The 18,148-nt window shown below is 43.7% G+C and overlaps 1 protein-coding gene across 1 annotated transcript; it reads left to right on the forward strand.

Moving 5' to 3' along the window:
- The first annotated feature begins 6,178 nt into the window (after positions 1–6,178).
- LOC129102470 (uncharacterized) lies at positions 6,179–14,682 on the forward strand. The gene is given in 4 exon segments (XM_054612633.1): positions 6,179–6,198; positions 10,319–10,380; positions 12,413–12,743; positions 12,746–14,682. Coding segments are annotated over 3 exon segments (1,626 nt in total). The 5' UTR covers positions 6,179–6,198; positions 10,319–10,369; the 3' UTR covers positions 14,030–14,682.
- The last annotated feature ends 3,466 nt before the right edge of the window (positions 14,683–18,148 follow it).

The raw sequence follows: 18,148 nt of genomic DNA on the forward strand, positions 1-18,148 counted from the left end.
GAGGGTCTAAGGACAGAGGATGTGAGGGTCTAAGGACAGAGGATGTGAGGGTCTAAGGACAGAGGATGTGAGGGTCTAAGGACAGAGGATGTGAGGGTCTAAGGACAGAGGATGTGAGGGTGTAAGGACAGAGGATGTGAGGGTCTAAGGACAGAGGATGTGAGGGTCTAAGGACAGAGGATGTGAGGGTCTAAGGACAGAGGATGTGAGGGTCTAAGGACAGAGGATGTGAGGGTCTAAGGACAGAGGATGTGAGGGTCTAAGGACAGAGGATGTGAGGGTCTAAGGACAGAGGATGTGAGGGTCTAAGGACAGAGGATGTGAGGGTCTAAGGACAGAGGATGTGAGGGTCTAAGGACAGAGGATGTGAGGGTGTAAGGACAGAGGATGTGAGGGTCTAAGGACAGAGGATGTGAGGGTCTAAGGACAGAGGATGTGAGGGTCTAAGGACAGAGGATGTGAGGGTCTAAGGACAGAGGATGTGAGGGTGTAAGGACAGAGGATGTGAGGGTCTAAGGACAGAGGATGTGAGGGTCTAAGGACAGAGGATGTGAGGGTCTAAGGACAGAGGATGTGAGGGTCTAAGGACAGAGGATGTGAGGGTGTAAGGACAGAGGATGTGAGGGTCTAAGGACAGAGGATGTGAGGGTGTAAGGACAGAGGATGTGAGGGTGTAAGGACAGAGGATGTGAGGGTCTAAGGACAGAGGATGTGAGGGTCTAAGGACAGAGGATGTGAGGGTCTAAGGACAGAGGATGTGAGGGTGTAAGGACAGAGGATGTGAGGGTGTAAGGACAGAGGATGTGAGGGTCTAAGGACAGAGGATGTGAGGGTCTAAGGACAGAGGATGTGAGGGTCTAAGGACAGAGGATGTGAGGGTGTAAGGACAGAGGATGTGAGGGTCTAAGGACAGAGGATGTGAGGGTCTAAGGACAGAGGATGTGAGGGTCTAAGGACAGAGGATGTGAGGGTCTAAGGACAGAGGATGTGAGGGTGTAAGGACAGAGGATGTGAGGGTGTAAGGACAGAGGATGTGAGGGTGTAAGGACAGAGGATGTGAGGGTGTAAGGACAGAGGATGTGAGGGTCTAAGGACAGAGGATGTGAGGGTCTAAGGACAGAGGATGTGAGGGTCTAAGGACAGAGGATGTGAGGGTCTAAGGACAGAGGATGTGAGGGTCTAAGGACAGAGGATGTGAGGGTCTAAGGACAGAGGATGTGAGGGTCTAAGGACAGAGGATGTGAGGGTGTAAGGACAGAGGATGTGAGGGTCTAAGGACAGAGGATGTGAGGGTCTAAGGACAGAGGATGTGAGGGTGTAAGGACAGAGGATGTGAGGGTCTAAGGACAGAGGATGTGAGGGTGTAAGGACAGAGGATGTGAGGGTGTAAGGACAGAGGATGTGAGGGTCTAAGGACAGAGGATGTGAGGGTCTAAGGACAGAGGATGTGAGGGTGTAAGGACAGAGGATGTGAGGGTCTAAGGACAGAGGATGTGAGGGTCTAAGGACAGAGGATGTGAGGGTGTAAGGACAGAGGATGTGAGGGTCTAAGGACAGAGGATGTGAGGGTCTAAGGACAGAGGAGGTGAGGGTCTAAGGACAGAGGATGTGAGGGTCTAAGGACAGAGGATGTGAGGGTGTAAGGACAGAGGATGTGAGGGTCTAAGGACAGAGGATGTGAGGGTCTAAGGACAGAGGATGTGAGGGTGTAAGGACAGAGGATGTGAGGGTGTAAGGACAGAGGATGTGAGGGTGTAAGGACAGAGGATGTGAGGGTCTAAGGACAGAGGATGTGAGGGTCTAAGGACAGAGGATGTGAGGGTGTAAGGACAGAGGATGTGAGGGTCTAAGGACAGAGGATGTGAGGGTGTAAGGACAGAGGATGTGAGGGTGTAAGGACAGAGGATGTGAGGGTGTAAGGACAGAGGATGTGAGGGTCTAAGGACAGAGGATGTGAGGGTGTAAGGACAGAGGATGTGAGGGTCTAAGGACAGAGGATGTGAGGGTCTAAGGACAGAGGATGTGAGGGTGTAAGGACAGAGGATGTGAGGGTCTAAGGACAGAGGATGTGAGGGTCTAAGGACAGAGGAGGTGAGGGTCTAAGGACAGAGGATGTGAGGGTGTAAGGACAGAGGAGGTGAGGGTCTAAGGACAGAGGATGTGAGGGTGTAAGGACAGAGGATGTGAGGGTCTAAGGACAGAGGATGTGAGGGTGTAAGGACAGAGGATGTGAGGGTCTAAGGACAGAGGATGTGAGGGTGTAAGGACAGAGGATGTGAGGGTCTAAGGACAGAGGATGTGAGGGTCTAAGGACAGAGGAGGTGAGGGTGTAAGGACAGAGGATGTGAGGGTGTAAGGACAGAGGATGTGAGGGTCTAAGGACAGAGGATGTGAGGGTCTAAGGACAGAGGATGTGAGGGTGTAAGGACAGAGGATGTGAGGGTCTAAGGACAGAGGATGTGAGGGTGTAAGGACAGAGGATGTGAGGGTCTAAGGACAGAGGATGTGAGGGTGTAAGGACAGAGGATGTGAGGGTCTAAGGACAGAGGATGTGAGGGTGTAAGGACAGAGGAGGTGAGGGTCTAAGGACAGAGGAGGTGAGGGTGTAAGGACAGAGGATGTGAGGGTGTAAGGACAGAGGATGTGAGGGTCTAAGGACAGAGGATGTGAGGGTGTAAGGACAGAGGATGTGAGGGTCTAAGGACAGAGGATGTGAGGGTGTAAGGACAGAGGATGTGAGGGTCTAAGGACAGAGGATGTGAGGGTGTAAGGACAGAGGATGTGAGGGTCTAAGGACAGAGGAGGTGAGGGTGTAAGGACAGAGGATGTGAGGGTCTAAGGACAGAGGATGTGAGGGTCTAAGGACAGAGGATGTGAGGGTGTAAGGACAGAGGATGTGAGGGTGTAAGGACAGAGGATGTGAGGGTCTAAGGACAGAGGATGTGAGGGTGTAAGGACAGAGGATGTGAGGGTCTAAGGACAGAGGATGTGAGGGTGTAAGGACAGAGGATGTGAGGGTCTAAGGACAGAGGATGTGAGGGTCTAAGGACAGAGGATGTGAGGGTCTAAGGACAGAGGAGGTGAGGGTGTAAGGACAGAGGATGTGAGGGTCTAAGGACAGAGGATGTGAGGGTCTAAGGACAGAGGATGTGAGGGTCTAAGGACAGAGGATGTGAGGGTCTAAGGACAGAGGATGTGAGGGTGTAAGGACAGAGGATGTGAGGGTCTAAGGACAGAGGAGGTGAGGGTGTAAGGACAGAGGATGTGAGGGTCTAAGGACAGAGGAGGTGAGGGTCTAAGGACAGAGGATGTGAGGGTCTAAGGACAGAGGATGTGAGGGTGTAAGGACAGAGGATGTGAGGGTCTAAGGACAGAGGATGTGAGGGTCTAAGGACAGAGGATGTGAGGGTCTAAGGACAGAGGATGTGAGGGTGTAAGGACAGAGGATGTGAGGGTCTAAGGACAGAGGATGTGAGGGTCTAAGGACAGAGGATGTGAGGGTGTAAGGACAGAGGATGTGAGGGTCTAAGGACAGAGGATGTGAGGGTCTAAGGACAGAGGATGTGAGGGTCTAAGGACAGAGGATGTGAGGGTCTAAGGACAGAGGATGTGAGGGTCTAAGGACAGAGGATGTGAGGGTGTAAGGACAGAGGATGTGAGGGTCTAAGGACAGAGGATGTGAGGGTCTAAGGACAGAGGAGGTGAGGGTCTAAGGACAGAGGATGTGAGGGTCTAAGGACAGAGGATGTGAGGGTCTAAGGACAGAGGATGTGAGGGTCTAAGGACAGAGGATGTGAGGGTCTAAGGACAGAGGATGTGAGGGTCTAAGGACAGAGGATGTGAGGGTCTAAGGACAGAGGATGTGAGGGTCTAAGGACAGAGGATGTGAGGGTGTAAGGACAGAGGATGTGAGGGTCTAAGGACAGAGGATGTGAGGGTCTAAGGACAGAGGATGTGAGGGTGTAAGGACAGAGGATGTGAGGGTCTAAGGACAGAGGATGTGAGGGTCTAAGGACAGAGGATGTGAGGGTCTAAGGACAGAGGATGTGAGGGTCTAAGGACAGAGGATGTGAGGGTCTAAGGACAGAGGATGTGAGGGTCTAAGGACAGAGGATGTGAGGGTCTAAGGACAGAGGATGTGAGGGTCTAAGGACAGAGGATGTGAGGGTCTAAGGACAGAGGATGTGAGGGTCTAAGGACAGAGGATGTGAGGGTCTAAGGACAGAGGATGTGAGGGTCTAAGGACAGAGGATGTGAGGGTGTAAGGACAGAGGATGTGAGGGTCTAAGGACAGAGGATGTGAGGGTCTAAGGACAGAGGATGTGAGGGTGTAAGGACAGAGGATGTGAGGGTCTAAGGACAGAGGATGTGAGGGTCTAAGGACAGAGGATGTGAGGGTCTAAGGACAGAGGATGTGAGGGTGTAAGGACAGAGGATGTGAGGGTGTAAGGACAGAGGATGTGAGGGTCTAAGGACAGAGGAGGTGAGGGTCTAAGGACAGAGGATGTGAGGGTGTAAGGACAGAGGATGTGAGGGTCTAAGGACAGAGGATGTGAGGGTGTAAGGACAGAGGATGTGAGGGTGTAAGGACAGAGGATGTGAGGGTCTAAGGACAGAGGATGTGAGGGTCTAAGGACAGAGGATGTGAGGGTCTAAGGACAGAGGATGTGAGGGTCTAAGGACAGAGGATGTGAGGGTCTAAGGACAGAGGAGGTGAGGGTGTAAGGAGGATGTCTCGTGTACAGTGATTCTGGGCTCTACAAAATAAACTGAATTGAATCAGTAGCTGTAAATGATCAGTAAAGATGATCAATGATCATGCGGATCAGCAAACATCAGCTAATGTGTTGAAAATAAAACCTTTAAATCTGTAAAATCATATAATTCACAGTAAACTGCTTCTGTTAATAAACTCTTTTAAATACAAACTTTAAACCTTTCTGTTTGTCACTTCTAAAATTACAATTATTCATTTCACTCCTCTTTTTGATTTCTCCTTTAAAATCATATTTGACTTTAGTTACATTACCTTCTGTTTGTCTTTGTGTCTTCTGTAAAAACACGTTGAATCAGCTTGTTGTTTAAAGGTGACGTTCAAATGAATCTGACCTGATGAAATGTTTTCTGTATCATTAATGTCATTCTCATGAATTGTATTTATCATAATACAATAAATACTAACTTGAGAATGTATGTTTTTTATTTTTATATGTGTTGACTCTTGTTATTGGTGTAAAATCACAAACTCTCACTGCTCTCTGGTGGTCAGAGTCAGGAGCTACAGAGCTGCATTTCTCAGAGGGAATGAAGACAATTAAACGTCTCTCATTGTTTATCAGAATCCTGTTAAACAGGTTTAGTGAGTTCTTGTTTCTTTAAAGTCATATAACCAGAGAAACCCCTCTAACCAGAGAAACCCTCTAGCTCACTCATGACACATGTTCTAGACTTTATGGTCCCAAAGGAGGAAAACCCTCCTCACAGCTCTGCACACGTCAGATAATAATACACACAACAGTATTTGTTTGTAACAACATGTGGCAGCCAATGACCTGACAGCTAGATATTCAGTTCAGCATCGTATGAAACATAATTCATAATGTAGAAATTATTAAACAAGTCTAATGTGATGGAAGATTTGACTATTTTCTGACATTTTACAGACTACAATTAATTGATTAATAAAGAACAATTAATAATGATAATCATTTCTAGTGTCCTTGGAGTCCAAAGTAAATCTGGAGAAGCAGCATTGAGTTTTTATGATCCACAAATCTGAAACAAAATCCCAGAAAACCAAATGTTTGCTCCAACTGTCACTTTGTTTTTATGGAATCTGACTTTAACTTATTTTGATCTTCTATTTTATTTTATTTTTCAAAATTTTATTGATGTGAGTCTTTTAATATTATCTTTTTTATATATTGCCTTTTTTTATCTTATGGAAAGCACCTTGAATTGCCTCCCTGCAAATATGTTTCTAATAATTTGATATAAAATAAACCTCTATTGTTCTATAAGTACAAATAAACAGAAATAAGTGAGCAATATATTATAACTACTATAAAAATAATAAAAGTCTCTGAGACTGTTTCTGTGAAATCATGTGACCTCAGAACGTCCCTCCTCTCTGATCGGCTATAAAAACTCCCTCACTTGCTCTTTCTTCTTCCTCTTCATCAGAGACCAACAACTGAGGTAAGAAAACATGATGAAATGCTTTCAATGTTCAGATCAGTTAACAGAAGAGATGTGGATGTATTTGACACAGAGCTGTGTAGGTATGCACGCACCTCCAGAGTGACTAACGTGGTTTAAAGCACAATAATGAGAAGTAAAAACTCTTTAAACATAAACTTTATGGTGAACTAGCCTGAAGACGGTTATTCTGACATGAAAAGATGTGAACATTGTGACGGTTCCCTGTATGTTGTGTCTTCCATTTGTTTCTAGGACTGGGGAGCAGAGACCTACTTAATTGGTCATTAGGAGTGATTGGCGTGCACCTGGGCCCGGGTGCCAACGCCCTATAAGAGTCTGCTTCCCCAGTCCTTCCGGGGCTGTTCTTTTCAGCTCCATAGCCATGCACACCTTTCAACACTTATGTTGAAACAACACACACACCTATAATCCACTCATGCATACACACTCCACACTACGGACTTACTGACTTCCACATCCCATACTTTTATTATAATTTGAGCACTTGGATTGGTTTGGTTTGATTAAATACTTATTTTGATTGGGAAACTGTTGTCTCCCGTCTTTTTGTTGTGTAGCCTGGCGCCCCTAGGCCAGGTGCGTAACAACATACTAAATGGTTGGAGGAAGGTGAACTAAACTCAGCCTGCTTCTGTAGATGGTTTTATAAGAAGAGATGGTCGCAGCAGCTCTCTACCAGCTTTGATACTTTTGTATTTTTTCTGCTATTTTTATTCGTTGTTGTTTTCTTTTCTTTGGTAATTGTATGTTCCTGCTTCAGCGTTTTAGTTGTAGCGTTTTTTCCACCTTCTCTGCACACAACCGGAACTTTTAATGCTGACCTACAACCGCGACCAGCTCCTGCTACCGGAGCGGAGCGGCGTTCCCTCCGCCGCACACCCGAGAAAGAGGGGGAGGCTCCGGGAGGGGAGGGAGGGAGGGAGGGAGGGAGGGAAAACCCTTTCTCCCCACGGTCATTAAGGGGAATGTGAGGTCCCTCGCTAACAAAGTGGATGAACTGTCAGCATTGGTGAGCAGCCAGCGGGCCTACAGGGAGAGTAGTCTGCTCTGCTTCAGCAGACATGGCTGCACGGGAAGAACCGGACAGTCTGCTGGACCAGCCGGACAGTCTGCTGGACCAGCCGGACAGTCTGCTGGACCAGCCGGACAGTCTGCTGGACCGGACAGAGGGACACAGAGCGGTGAGAAGAGAGGAGGAGGTCTTCCGTCTTTGTTAACTCTAAACGGTGTAGTCCCGGCCATGTCACTGTGAAGGAGTGTATCTGCACTCCCGACATTGAGCTCCTGGCGGTGGGTTTGGATCCTACTATCTACCGGGAGTACTCGCACATTGTTGTTGTTGTTTACATCCATCAGCTGCAGAGGAGCGCGAGTGACGTCATCCACTCCGTCACAGCGGGGCTTCAGACTCAACATCCCAACTCACTCATGGTGATCAGCGGGGACTTTAACCACGTCTCCCTCTCTCCTGTCCTGACCCACTTCAAACAATATGTCAACTGTGCAACGAGAGAGAACAAGATCCTGGACCTCTTTTACGTGAATGTAAAGGAGGTCCTACAGCTCCTCTGCCCCCCTCGGTGAATCTGACCATAACCTAATAGAACCACCTACAAGCCCCTGGCTATGCAACAGGCAGCCAGCACAAGGACTGTGAAGGTTTGGTCGGAGGACGCCGAGGAGACCCTCCAGGAGTGTTTTCAGGTCACAAACTGGGAACTGTTCCAGGAGGACTACGGGGAGGACATCGAGGACCTCTCTCGTTGCATCACAGACTACATCCACTTCTGTGAGGACACCATTGTGCCAACAAAGAAGGTCCGCTGCTACCACAACAACAAGCCGTGGATCAGCAAAGAGTTGAAGGGCCTTCTCAACAGGAAGAAGAGGGCCTTCATGGCTAAGGACAGAGGGGAACTTCGGGCTGTTCAGAAGGAGCTGAAGAGAAAGCTGAGAGAGGCTAAGAACAGCTACAGGGAGAAGATGGAGGCTAAGATGGGACAGAACAACACTAAAGAGGTGTGGAATGGGATGAAAATGATGACAGGCTGCAGTCTGCCTTCATCTGGAGTACAGGGTGACCTAGCACTCGCATCAGAGCTCAACCTATTCTTCAATAGGTTCGACACTACCCCCACCCCGGTGTGCTCCGATAGTGAGGCTAGGTCTCCACCTAACACCTCCCCCCATTCACACCTCTGCTGGGGTCTCTGCTCCCCCTCCCATCTACACCTCTGCCACCTCCCCCTCTCCCAGCAGACTGTTAGGACCAGAGGATGCCCCCCCTCACCCACTAGCCCTCTTCAGACCAACATCTCCACAGATGTGGACCAGGACAGCCCATCACTCCCCCCATCCCCCCCTACAACTGTTCACCCACGGCCAGGAGCTCACAGCTCCCTTCAACCCCCTCACCACCCAGCCCCACCTTCACCACCATCCAGGTACAGCATCAGCTCTCCAGGCTTCAGATGAGTAAAGCCAGTGGACATTACATTACATTACAGTCATTTAGCAGACGCTTTTATCCAAAGCGACTTACAGGAATGATGACATCAGCCCTAGGTTGCTGAAAGTGTGTGCTGGACAGCTGGCAGCTCCTCTCAGGCACCTCTTCAATCTCTCCCTGAGGTTGAAGAAGGTGCCCACAATCTGGAAGACGTCCTGCATTGACCCGGTGCCGAAGAAGAGTCGTCCCAGCGGTCTTAATGACTACAGACCTGTGGCCCTGACATCACATGTCATGAAGACCCTGGAGAGACTGGTTCTGCGGCACCTGAGGACCCAGCTTACAGCTTTCCTGGACCCACTACAGTTCGCCTATCTGCCACACATCGGGGTGGAGGACTCCATCATCTACCTGACACACAAGGCCCTCTCTCACCTGGAGAAGCCGGGAAGCACTGTGAGAGTCATGTTCTTTGACTTCTCCAGTGCTTTCAACACCATCCAGCCCTCCCTACTGAGAGAGAAGCTGCTGGAGATGAACCTGCACCCCGACACCACTTCCTGGATCACTGACTACCTCACAGGCCGGCCACAGTACGTCAGGGTGGATGGCTGTGTCTCTGAGTCTGTGATCAGCAACACCGGCGCACCCCAAGGAACTATACTGGCACCGTTCCTCTTCACTCTCTACACCTCGGACTTCCGCTTCAACACTGGTTCCTGCCACCTCCAAAAGTTTTCCGATGACTCCTTTCTCATGAAGAGGTTATGAAGACAAGAGGAGATCTAAAACATGATAAGAGTCCACAGTGTGGTGGCAAATCTCCTTTTTTGGTAAAGGACTTCACAGAAAGCAGTGAAGAAGAAGCTCGTCCCACAAGTATGATGTTGATTCTGAAACCAAACAAAGAATGTTTTTCCAGAGATTTGGTGTTTCAAATGTACAATCTTCACAACAGGAAGTGCTGAAAAAAACACCTGAATGTTTGTTTAATACACTTCCTGTGGTTGTTTCAAAATAAAAGTCTACCAAACGCCTTCACATTAAAACGCTTTTATTTAGTTTTGTACTGAAACACACACAGGAAGTGTAGTGTTAGTATGATCAGTAGCTGTAAATGATAACCAGAGAAACCCTCTAGCTCACTCATGACACATGTTCTAGACTTTATGGTCCCAAAGGAGGAAAACCCTCCATTGTTTATCAGAATCCTGTTAAACAGGTTTAGTGAGTTCTTGTTTCTTTAAAGTCATATAACCAGAAAACCCCTCTAGACAGTCAGTCATGGTAACGCTGCCTCTCATGTTTCTCATGTTGATGTATTGTGTTGTCAGTGATACATTCAGCCTGATTGAAGATCATTTCTGCATATGATGTGTACAAATATTAGATAGTATTAGATATCACACTTTAGTTGCTAGGACCAAATATTGTGAGAAAACACAGAGGTTGGGCAGAGAATGTTAGATATGTTCAATAGAATCATGCAGATAAAACAACATAATCCAGTCAGAATATTGTTCCTACAAAATGTATTTCTTACTGCAGATTAGTATTAAAACTGTAGAAATAAAAGACGATCACATTCATTATTATTATTGTGTATAAAAAGTAAGTTACGGTTATTGTTGATGTTTTTTCTTCCAGACACCAACACCTCATCCTCACTGTGTGCAGCCCTCACTACCAGGCATCACCATGGCAATGCTGTGAGTAACATCAACACACTGTGTAAAAAGAATATGTATATACATGTAGACATTACATTCAGAAAGCATTAAGAGACCGCTTCTCTTTTATTCACATTCTGTTATGTTGATGTATCAGGCAGAAAACCACAAGCATGAATTAAAACCAGCTTGTTAGGAGTTCAAAAGTCTTTAACCCGGTAAACGGACAGAGGTCAAAACCAGGAAGGCAAACGGGAAGACAACCTTAACCAGGCAAAGGGCAGGCGAGGAGTCAGAGTCCATACAGATCACACAGGAGGGAGGCAGAAGCTTCCATGGTGGAAAGATGAGCCTGCACTTGGCAGAAGCTTGAAAATGTGTCTGGCTTGGTGTTTTTGAAGCCTGGATGATAAGAAAGAGAGATGTAGGCAGTTAAAGAAAAGTTCACACCTGGGTCTTTAAGAGTTCAGTATCTTGGCGGGCTGGATGACCTCCAAGTTCCTGTGTTCTGCCCAGACCATAAACAGCTGCTCCTCCCCTTCCAACCAATGCCTCCACTCCTCCAGTGCCATCTTGACTGCCAGCAGCTCTTGGTATTCAAATATCACAGCTGTGTTCCTCTGTGGAAAGCTTTACCTGGTTTGTCTGCTGTTGTTGGGCCTCACTGTTGAGCTTTCTGGTGTTATATCACATTGCTTTGTCCGTCAAAGCTCTTTGTAAACTCTGTTTTAAAGGTGCTTTATCAATAAAGTTATAATATTATTATTATTATTAATTGGGGTTTGAAACCAAAGCATCGTGCTTTCAACTAACTCAAATGTAAATCCACCCATATTTAGGATTATTGCTTGGAGCAGATTTAATAAATAATAATGAATGAATATCAAAATATGCAATGATTATTAATAATTCAATTATCCGTTATAAAAGTATAATAACTATCACAGCTGTGATTGAGCCTCTGATGAAAGCATTGCAATATTTATATATTTGCATATTTCTGATGACATTCCTGTGAAGAAAATACTGTATTAATAAGAACTATGCACACAATTCTAAAGAATAACATGTTATTATGTCATTTCTCCAGACAGCTGGACTCTGAGAACAATTTCTTTGTTTACACTCAGATGGAAATTCTAAATCAACCAGGACTTAAATGTTAAGGATTGCTGCTTTAACTTAAGTTTCAAAGACAAGAAAGATCCTATCTTCTTATTACAGAAGCAATTCCTAAAGCCATGTCCATGACCTGTCCTATATTAGACTTTCTATCTTATCTTAACTTATGAACCTTAACATTATTTCTTAACAAAAACTGTAAATGTGATTCATCAATCGGCCCTCGTCCTGTCATGCCTGCATCTATGTTTAAAATGAACATGCTACTGCCTTTATCTTTGATCAGAATGTACCAGTAGTCTACATGAGGAAAAAGACGGGTGTTCAATTTTAGCTACTGTGTTCATGGAAGAAGAGAAAACCCCTTTTAATAACTTATTTATTATATTATCATTTCAAGCGCCATCAAATGGTTTGAGTAGCCTTTCCATTGCTATATTTCAGTGTTCATCATGTTCCCATCTTCATTGTCATTGCCATACAGACCTAACATCATTGCGGCGGCCATTTTTGGTAGTTATTTTGAATTGAAATCCCTATATGTCATAATAAACTGAGATGAGATAGTATTTCAGACTTCAGTAGTTTCTGTACTGAGCCTCCAGGTGCGTAAGTTTGGAGATGAGTTCTTCAAATGCAAAAGGTTCTGGGTAGAACCTCATCCCTTCAGGAAGAACATTATATTGTTTACTGATATTAAATCCTTTTCAAATGGCTTCTGCTGTTTTCATTTAGACTTCAGTGTTTTAAGATGTATTTCATTTTAATCATGTTTAATGCATTTAGCTAATCCCTTTGAATTGCCTGTGTGTATAAAAACATGCCAACAAACACACTTTCAGAATCACCTTCAGAAAGGTTGTAATATATTTTCAAAACCACGTGAACTTATTTCTATACATAAAATCTGAGTGTGTTAATTTAAGTACAGTAACTTCTTTTTCTACAGGAACGCCTCAATCAAATATAAGAAAACCATCTCAAAAAGTATTCTGATCCGTGAAGGACCTCCTACTGTCTACCAGCTGAGACCAGAGAAAGAGAATATTGGAACTCTGACAAGAATGACTCTTGGTGAAAAGAATCCAGAGAAGATAAACAAAACCATCTTGCTTGTTGGTGAAACAGGAACTGGAAAATCTACTCTGATCAACGCTCTGGTCAACCACTTCATGAGAGTGGAGTGGAAGGACAATGTCTGGTTTCAGATCGTAGAGGACGAGAAGAAAAAACAATCAGAGAGTCAGACATCAGATGTGACCGTGTACGAGATCTTTTTGGTTTTGAAGATGAAACTCTGCCCTTCTCTCTGACCATCATCGATACTCCTGGATATGGAGACACAGGAGGGACTGAAAAAGATTTCATGGTCAGTCAAAGATTGTTGGACTTGTTCCGCTCAGATGATGGAGTTCATGAGATCAACGCAGTCTGTCTGGTGCTGAAAGCAGCCGAGAATCGAGTGAGTGACCGACTGAGGTACATCTTAGATTCAGTGATGTCTCTGTTTGGAAAGAACATGGAGAAGAACATTGTCGCCCTCATCACACACTCAGACGGTGGGCCACCTGAAAATGCTCTACAAGCCCTCGATGCTGCAAAGATCAAATGTGCCAGAAATGAAGACAACGAGCCTTTTCATTTTCTGTTCAATAACCGCCAGAGCAATGAGAGAACACCCAAATATAAGGTTTCTTTAAAAGGTGCATGGGACTTATCAATGGACCAAATGGATGAATTTGCTGATTTCCTGAAAAAAGCTTCACCTCAGAACCTGATGACAACAGTGGAAGTGTTGAAGGCACAAACTAGAATCACTGCCTGCATCCAAAACCTGAAAGAGAGAATCGAGTTGACTGAACTGAAACAGAGAGAAATCCATCAGACTCAGGAAGCTCTGAAGAAACATGAAGAAAAGATGAAGAACAATGAGGAGTTCACTGTAGAGGTTGATGAGCCCTACAAAGATAAAGAAGAGGTCAGTGAGTGGAGATGGTGGGCGTTAGGGATGAATTATGGAGGATCTGTCACCTGTAATGTCTGCGAGGAGAACTGTCACTATCCATGTACACTGGCCTGGTATCCAAAACACTGTGAGGTCATGGAAGGAGGACGCTGCACTTCATGTACCAAGAAGTGTCCTGTATCAGATCACGTGAAAGAAAAGAAGATCTATGTTAACAAGACGAGGAGAGTTCCAAAGACCGAAGAAGGAATGAAAGAGAAGTATGAGAAGAGTAAAGCAGAAGGTGACAAGTCAACAAGCCTTCTGGAGAATCTAAAAAAAGAAATGGAAGATCTTCAGAGAGGAAAAGATGAGCTGTTGGAGGAGTCCTTTCAGCATGTCCTCAAACTGGAGCAGATCGCCCTGAATGTTAACTCACTGTCCACTCATGTCCACCTGGACTTCCTGCTGGAGAAGATGAAGGAGAGAGGAGACACAAAGAAGGTCCAGAAACTGGAGGAGATGAAACATCGAATGGAAGAAGATAAAGGAATCAAAGCAGCGCTGCAATACATGCGTGGTAGACTAGCAGCTGGTAAAGCAGCTGTAGGATGGAAGTAGGTCAGAATGATTGAGAGCAGACAGCTGAGTAGAAACAACGTCCACACTGTTGGTAAGATATATTTCATTCTAGTTCTATAAGTGTGATGGTGATTTAATATCTGAGACAATTCAAATGTAATCAGCTTTTACATGACAGATGTGTCATTTGTGTAAACATCCCCCTCTGTGGTTTGTAACCACTGTTCTTGTAGTTTGATTATCAACAGTTACTTCACCATCACAAACTGAAGTCAAAGTACAGGAATACATTTACTTTTCTTTACTTTCTTTATTTGATGTCTTTAAGGTTTTTCTAATGTGATTTTCAGTCAATACAAGGCTGTGATTTATTCTGATGTTGACAGAAGTAAACTGGTGGTGGGACAGTAACAATGAAATATATAATATAACCATAAATCTTCTTCTCTGAATCACTTTGTACAGAGGATGTTACAGAACTGAATATTCAGCTTTCAACCTTCAGACATGAATTCTAATGTTCTTTTATTTGATTCATGATCAATATGTATGATCATATATTATAAACCCTGGTGTCTTCATGCTTATAAAGATGAGTTAGAATAGTTCAGATGACACATGTGGAGACTTGTTGATCCATTTATGTATTTTAGTGATTCTGTTGTTCCTCATGGAATCAGTCCTGACTGATGCAGCTCTCTGTCAATCTTTAATAAAATATCATCTTGATTGAATCAGTTTGCTCACAGCGTCTTCTCTGGATCATCAGCAGCTTTTTGAGATAATGAGATTTCCTGAATAAATAATGCTTAATTAAAAGACATTTCATTGCATTTTACACCGATCTCAATATTCTGAATCAACATCCAAATCTTTATACTTCAACTATTTTCTTTCGTAACATAGACACACCCACATGGTGGATATAACCACAAACATCTGTAGCATTATTGCTTGTTGCAGTTTTCATTAATAAGAATTAATTAATATCAAAATTGTAATGATTATTAATAACTCAATTATGAATCATAAACCCATAAACGAGTATAAAAAGAATGATGGTGCTCAGCTTCCATTACACCACACCATTAGTTTAACAAACTGAATTTAGCATAAAATCAAATGAAGGACGCCACACAATTTTGTAATAATAGGGAAAACTGAAAAAATTGGTATTAATTAACAAATCCCGGAGTTCTTGTCATGGTGTACAGGAACCTATTACTTCATATACATGCAAATCAAATGATCAAGTTCTTTATAGATAAAATATTTATTGGACCAACTACAGAACTAAACTACTAAACAGAAAATAAATGAATAAACAATTAAATAAACCAAATTAATGGGATGATTAAAGAATATGATGAAGAGTAACATGAATGACAATGTGGCCAGGTAGAATCAGTGACTCGTTGATGATTAGAATCATTAATTATTGTCTATCAATTAAATCTGTCGTTTGACGTCTATACCTTAGATTTAGTTCATAACATCTCAGCACCGGGTCATAAAACCTTAAAGGTTCAGTTGACCCCAAGTCTTATCTTGAGTCGGTCCAGGTACATGGTCAATTTAGAGTTCAACCATCAAGTGACCTATAGGTTCTTGAGAAAAGTCTCTGGACAAAGTTTATTAGTTCAGATTGTGTCATTGTTGTTATTATCTAATTTCAGTCTTATCATTTTTCAGTGTATGTTTGCTACACATCCATACATACAGATACAAATATGGAATATGTACTTTAAATACACTTAAAGTATGTTGATGTTTTGAAACATGCTGAATGTAAATCAGTCAAATAAAGTTCAGGTCAAACAAATAATAAAAACAATGTTGTGTGAGTTTATTCTCTAATTAAAAATGAGATTTGAACAGTTTTTAATCTGGAGACACCTTGTGGTGGAGTTTAAAGATCTTTTTTGTTTTTCTCAGTCTAACTCAGGAGGGCTCTCTGTATCTGTTAAGTTTTGTTATTTGTCTTTACATGTTTTATTTTTTTAAACTGGGTTGATTGTAAATTGTCTCATCAAACTCAGTGGCGTGTCCATTAGATACAGTGGAAGTGTGAAGTGTATCTAATGGACAGGGCTGCACAACCAGCTCTGCTCCCTGTCGACCACACATCACTAAAAACTGACAGTATAAATATCTCTGCAATCCACTGTGCAATACTAACATTATTCTGTCTGTTTATATAATATTTTAGTTATTGCGAATTTATAAAGTTTTTTTTACTTATTTATTATTCTTTACTGTGTTATTACTTAGTTACTTATCTACAATACTTGTTTTGATCTTGTTTTTTACTATGTCTCTAGTTTGCACTTTCCTCTCTGCTGCTGTAATCCTGCAAATGTCCCACTGTGGGACTAATGAAGGCTTCATTAGTCCCACAGTGGGGACACTGTGGGACTAATGAAGCTTCATCAGTCCCACAGTGGGGACACTGTGGGACTAATGAAGGCAGGGCTCTACGCTAACTTTTTTTTTCAGGAGCACTCGTGCCCCTAAGTTACAAAATTTAGGAGCACAGAAAAAAAAACGGGGGCACAACAGGTTTTTGTTCAGAACATTTATTAGGGTGCAGAAATTGCACACACCAACCGCACCAACAGCACCAACTTACTAAAACTAAATTAATACAAATAGACAAGATTACATTTAGTCTGTAATATAGTTAGAGCACAATGTATGTACATTCACCTGTGAGGCATGCAATGAATGGGAATTACATGCTGTCCGGCTGCCTGTTAGAGTAGAGCACTCACTCCCCTATGCACACCCATGTTGACTTTAGCACCATCTGCACCAAATGCGACACACTTGGCCTTCCACATGTACGTCCAAGAGCATCAAATGCTGCATTGGTTCCAGCCAGGACACCTTAAGTAAAAAAAAACCAGTGTTAAATTCCTTAAAGTAGCCTTTTTTTTAACAAGCAATTGTCCACATATTCATATTCTGTGTAAGTAATTTTGCATTCATTTCATTGATAATGTTAGCCTATAGGCCTAACTATTGTTGTAGACATGACATTCACATTTCAGTCCCCTTGTTTTATATTATTATTTTTTCCCCTTTACCATTGGACTTTATATAATACACCACCAATAAATACCTAAACTTAATATAAATATACACGTTTACATTATAAACACACACACCACCACCAATCATCAGTGCGTTTCAGAATAACTAGGAGAGCTAGGCCTATACGATAGGTGAAGAAGATAAATTGTGGGGCTGTGTGATTAATATAAAAAACACTCACCTGCTGGCCACGAGGCCACACACACAATCTCACAGTCCGTGTTTGATACGTCCTACCGCCATCTATCAGGACATCTATCAGGACATCTATCAGGACATCTATCAGGCCATCTATCAGGACATCTATCAGGCCATCTATCAGGACATCTATCAGGCCATCTATCAGGACATCTATCAGGACATCTATCAGGACATCTATCAGGCCATCTATCAGGACATCTATCAGGACATCTATCAGGACATCTATCAGGACATCTATCAGGACATCTATCAGGCCATCTATCAGGACATCTATCAGGACATCTATCAGGACATCTATCAGGACATCTATCAGGACATCTATCAGGACATCTATCAGGCCATCTATCAGGACATCTATCAGGACATCTATCTCTATCAGGATCATCAGGACATCTATCAGGACATCTATCAGGACATCTATCAGGACATCTATCAGGACATCTATCAGGACATCTATCAGGACATCTATCAGGCCATCTATCAGGACATCTATCAGGACATCTATCAGGACATCTATCAGGCCATCTATCAGGACATCTATCAGGACATCTATCAGGACATCTATCAGGACATCTATCAGGACATCTATCAGGACATCTATCAGGACATCTATCAGGACATCTATCAGGCCATCTATCAGGACATCTATCAGGCCATCTATCAGGACATCTATCAGGACATCTATCAGGACATCTATCAGGCCTGCGAGGTGACGGGCCGCTTGTAGCTGGAGAGAGAGTCTCTGATGACCGACCATCTCAGCACATCTCACATCATTGTCTATGTGGGATTGATGTTTAATCCATTTTTATGGTGAAGGGCAATCATCGGTCCAGATTTAGTGAAGGCTATCTCTTCCTTTGC

Source organism: Anoplopoma fimbria, chromosome 14, assembly GCF_027596085.1.
Source record: "Anoplopoma fimbria isolate UVic2021 breed Golden Eagle Sablefish chromosome 14, Afim_UVic_2022, whole genome shotgun sequence".
Taxonomy (NCBI): domain Eukaryota; kingdom Metazoa; phylum Chordata; class Actinopteri; order Perciformes; family Anoplopomatidae; genus Anoplopoma; species Anoplopoma fimbria.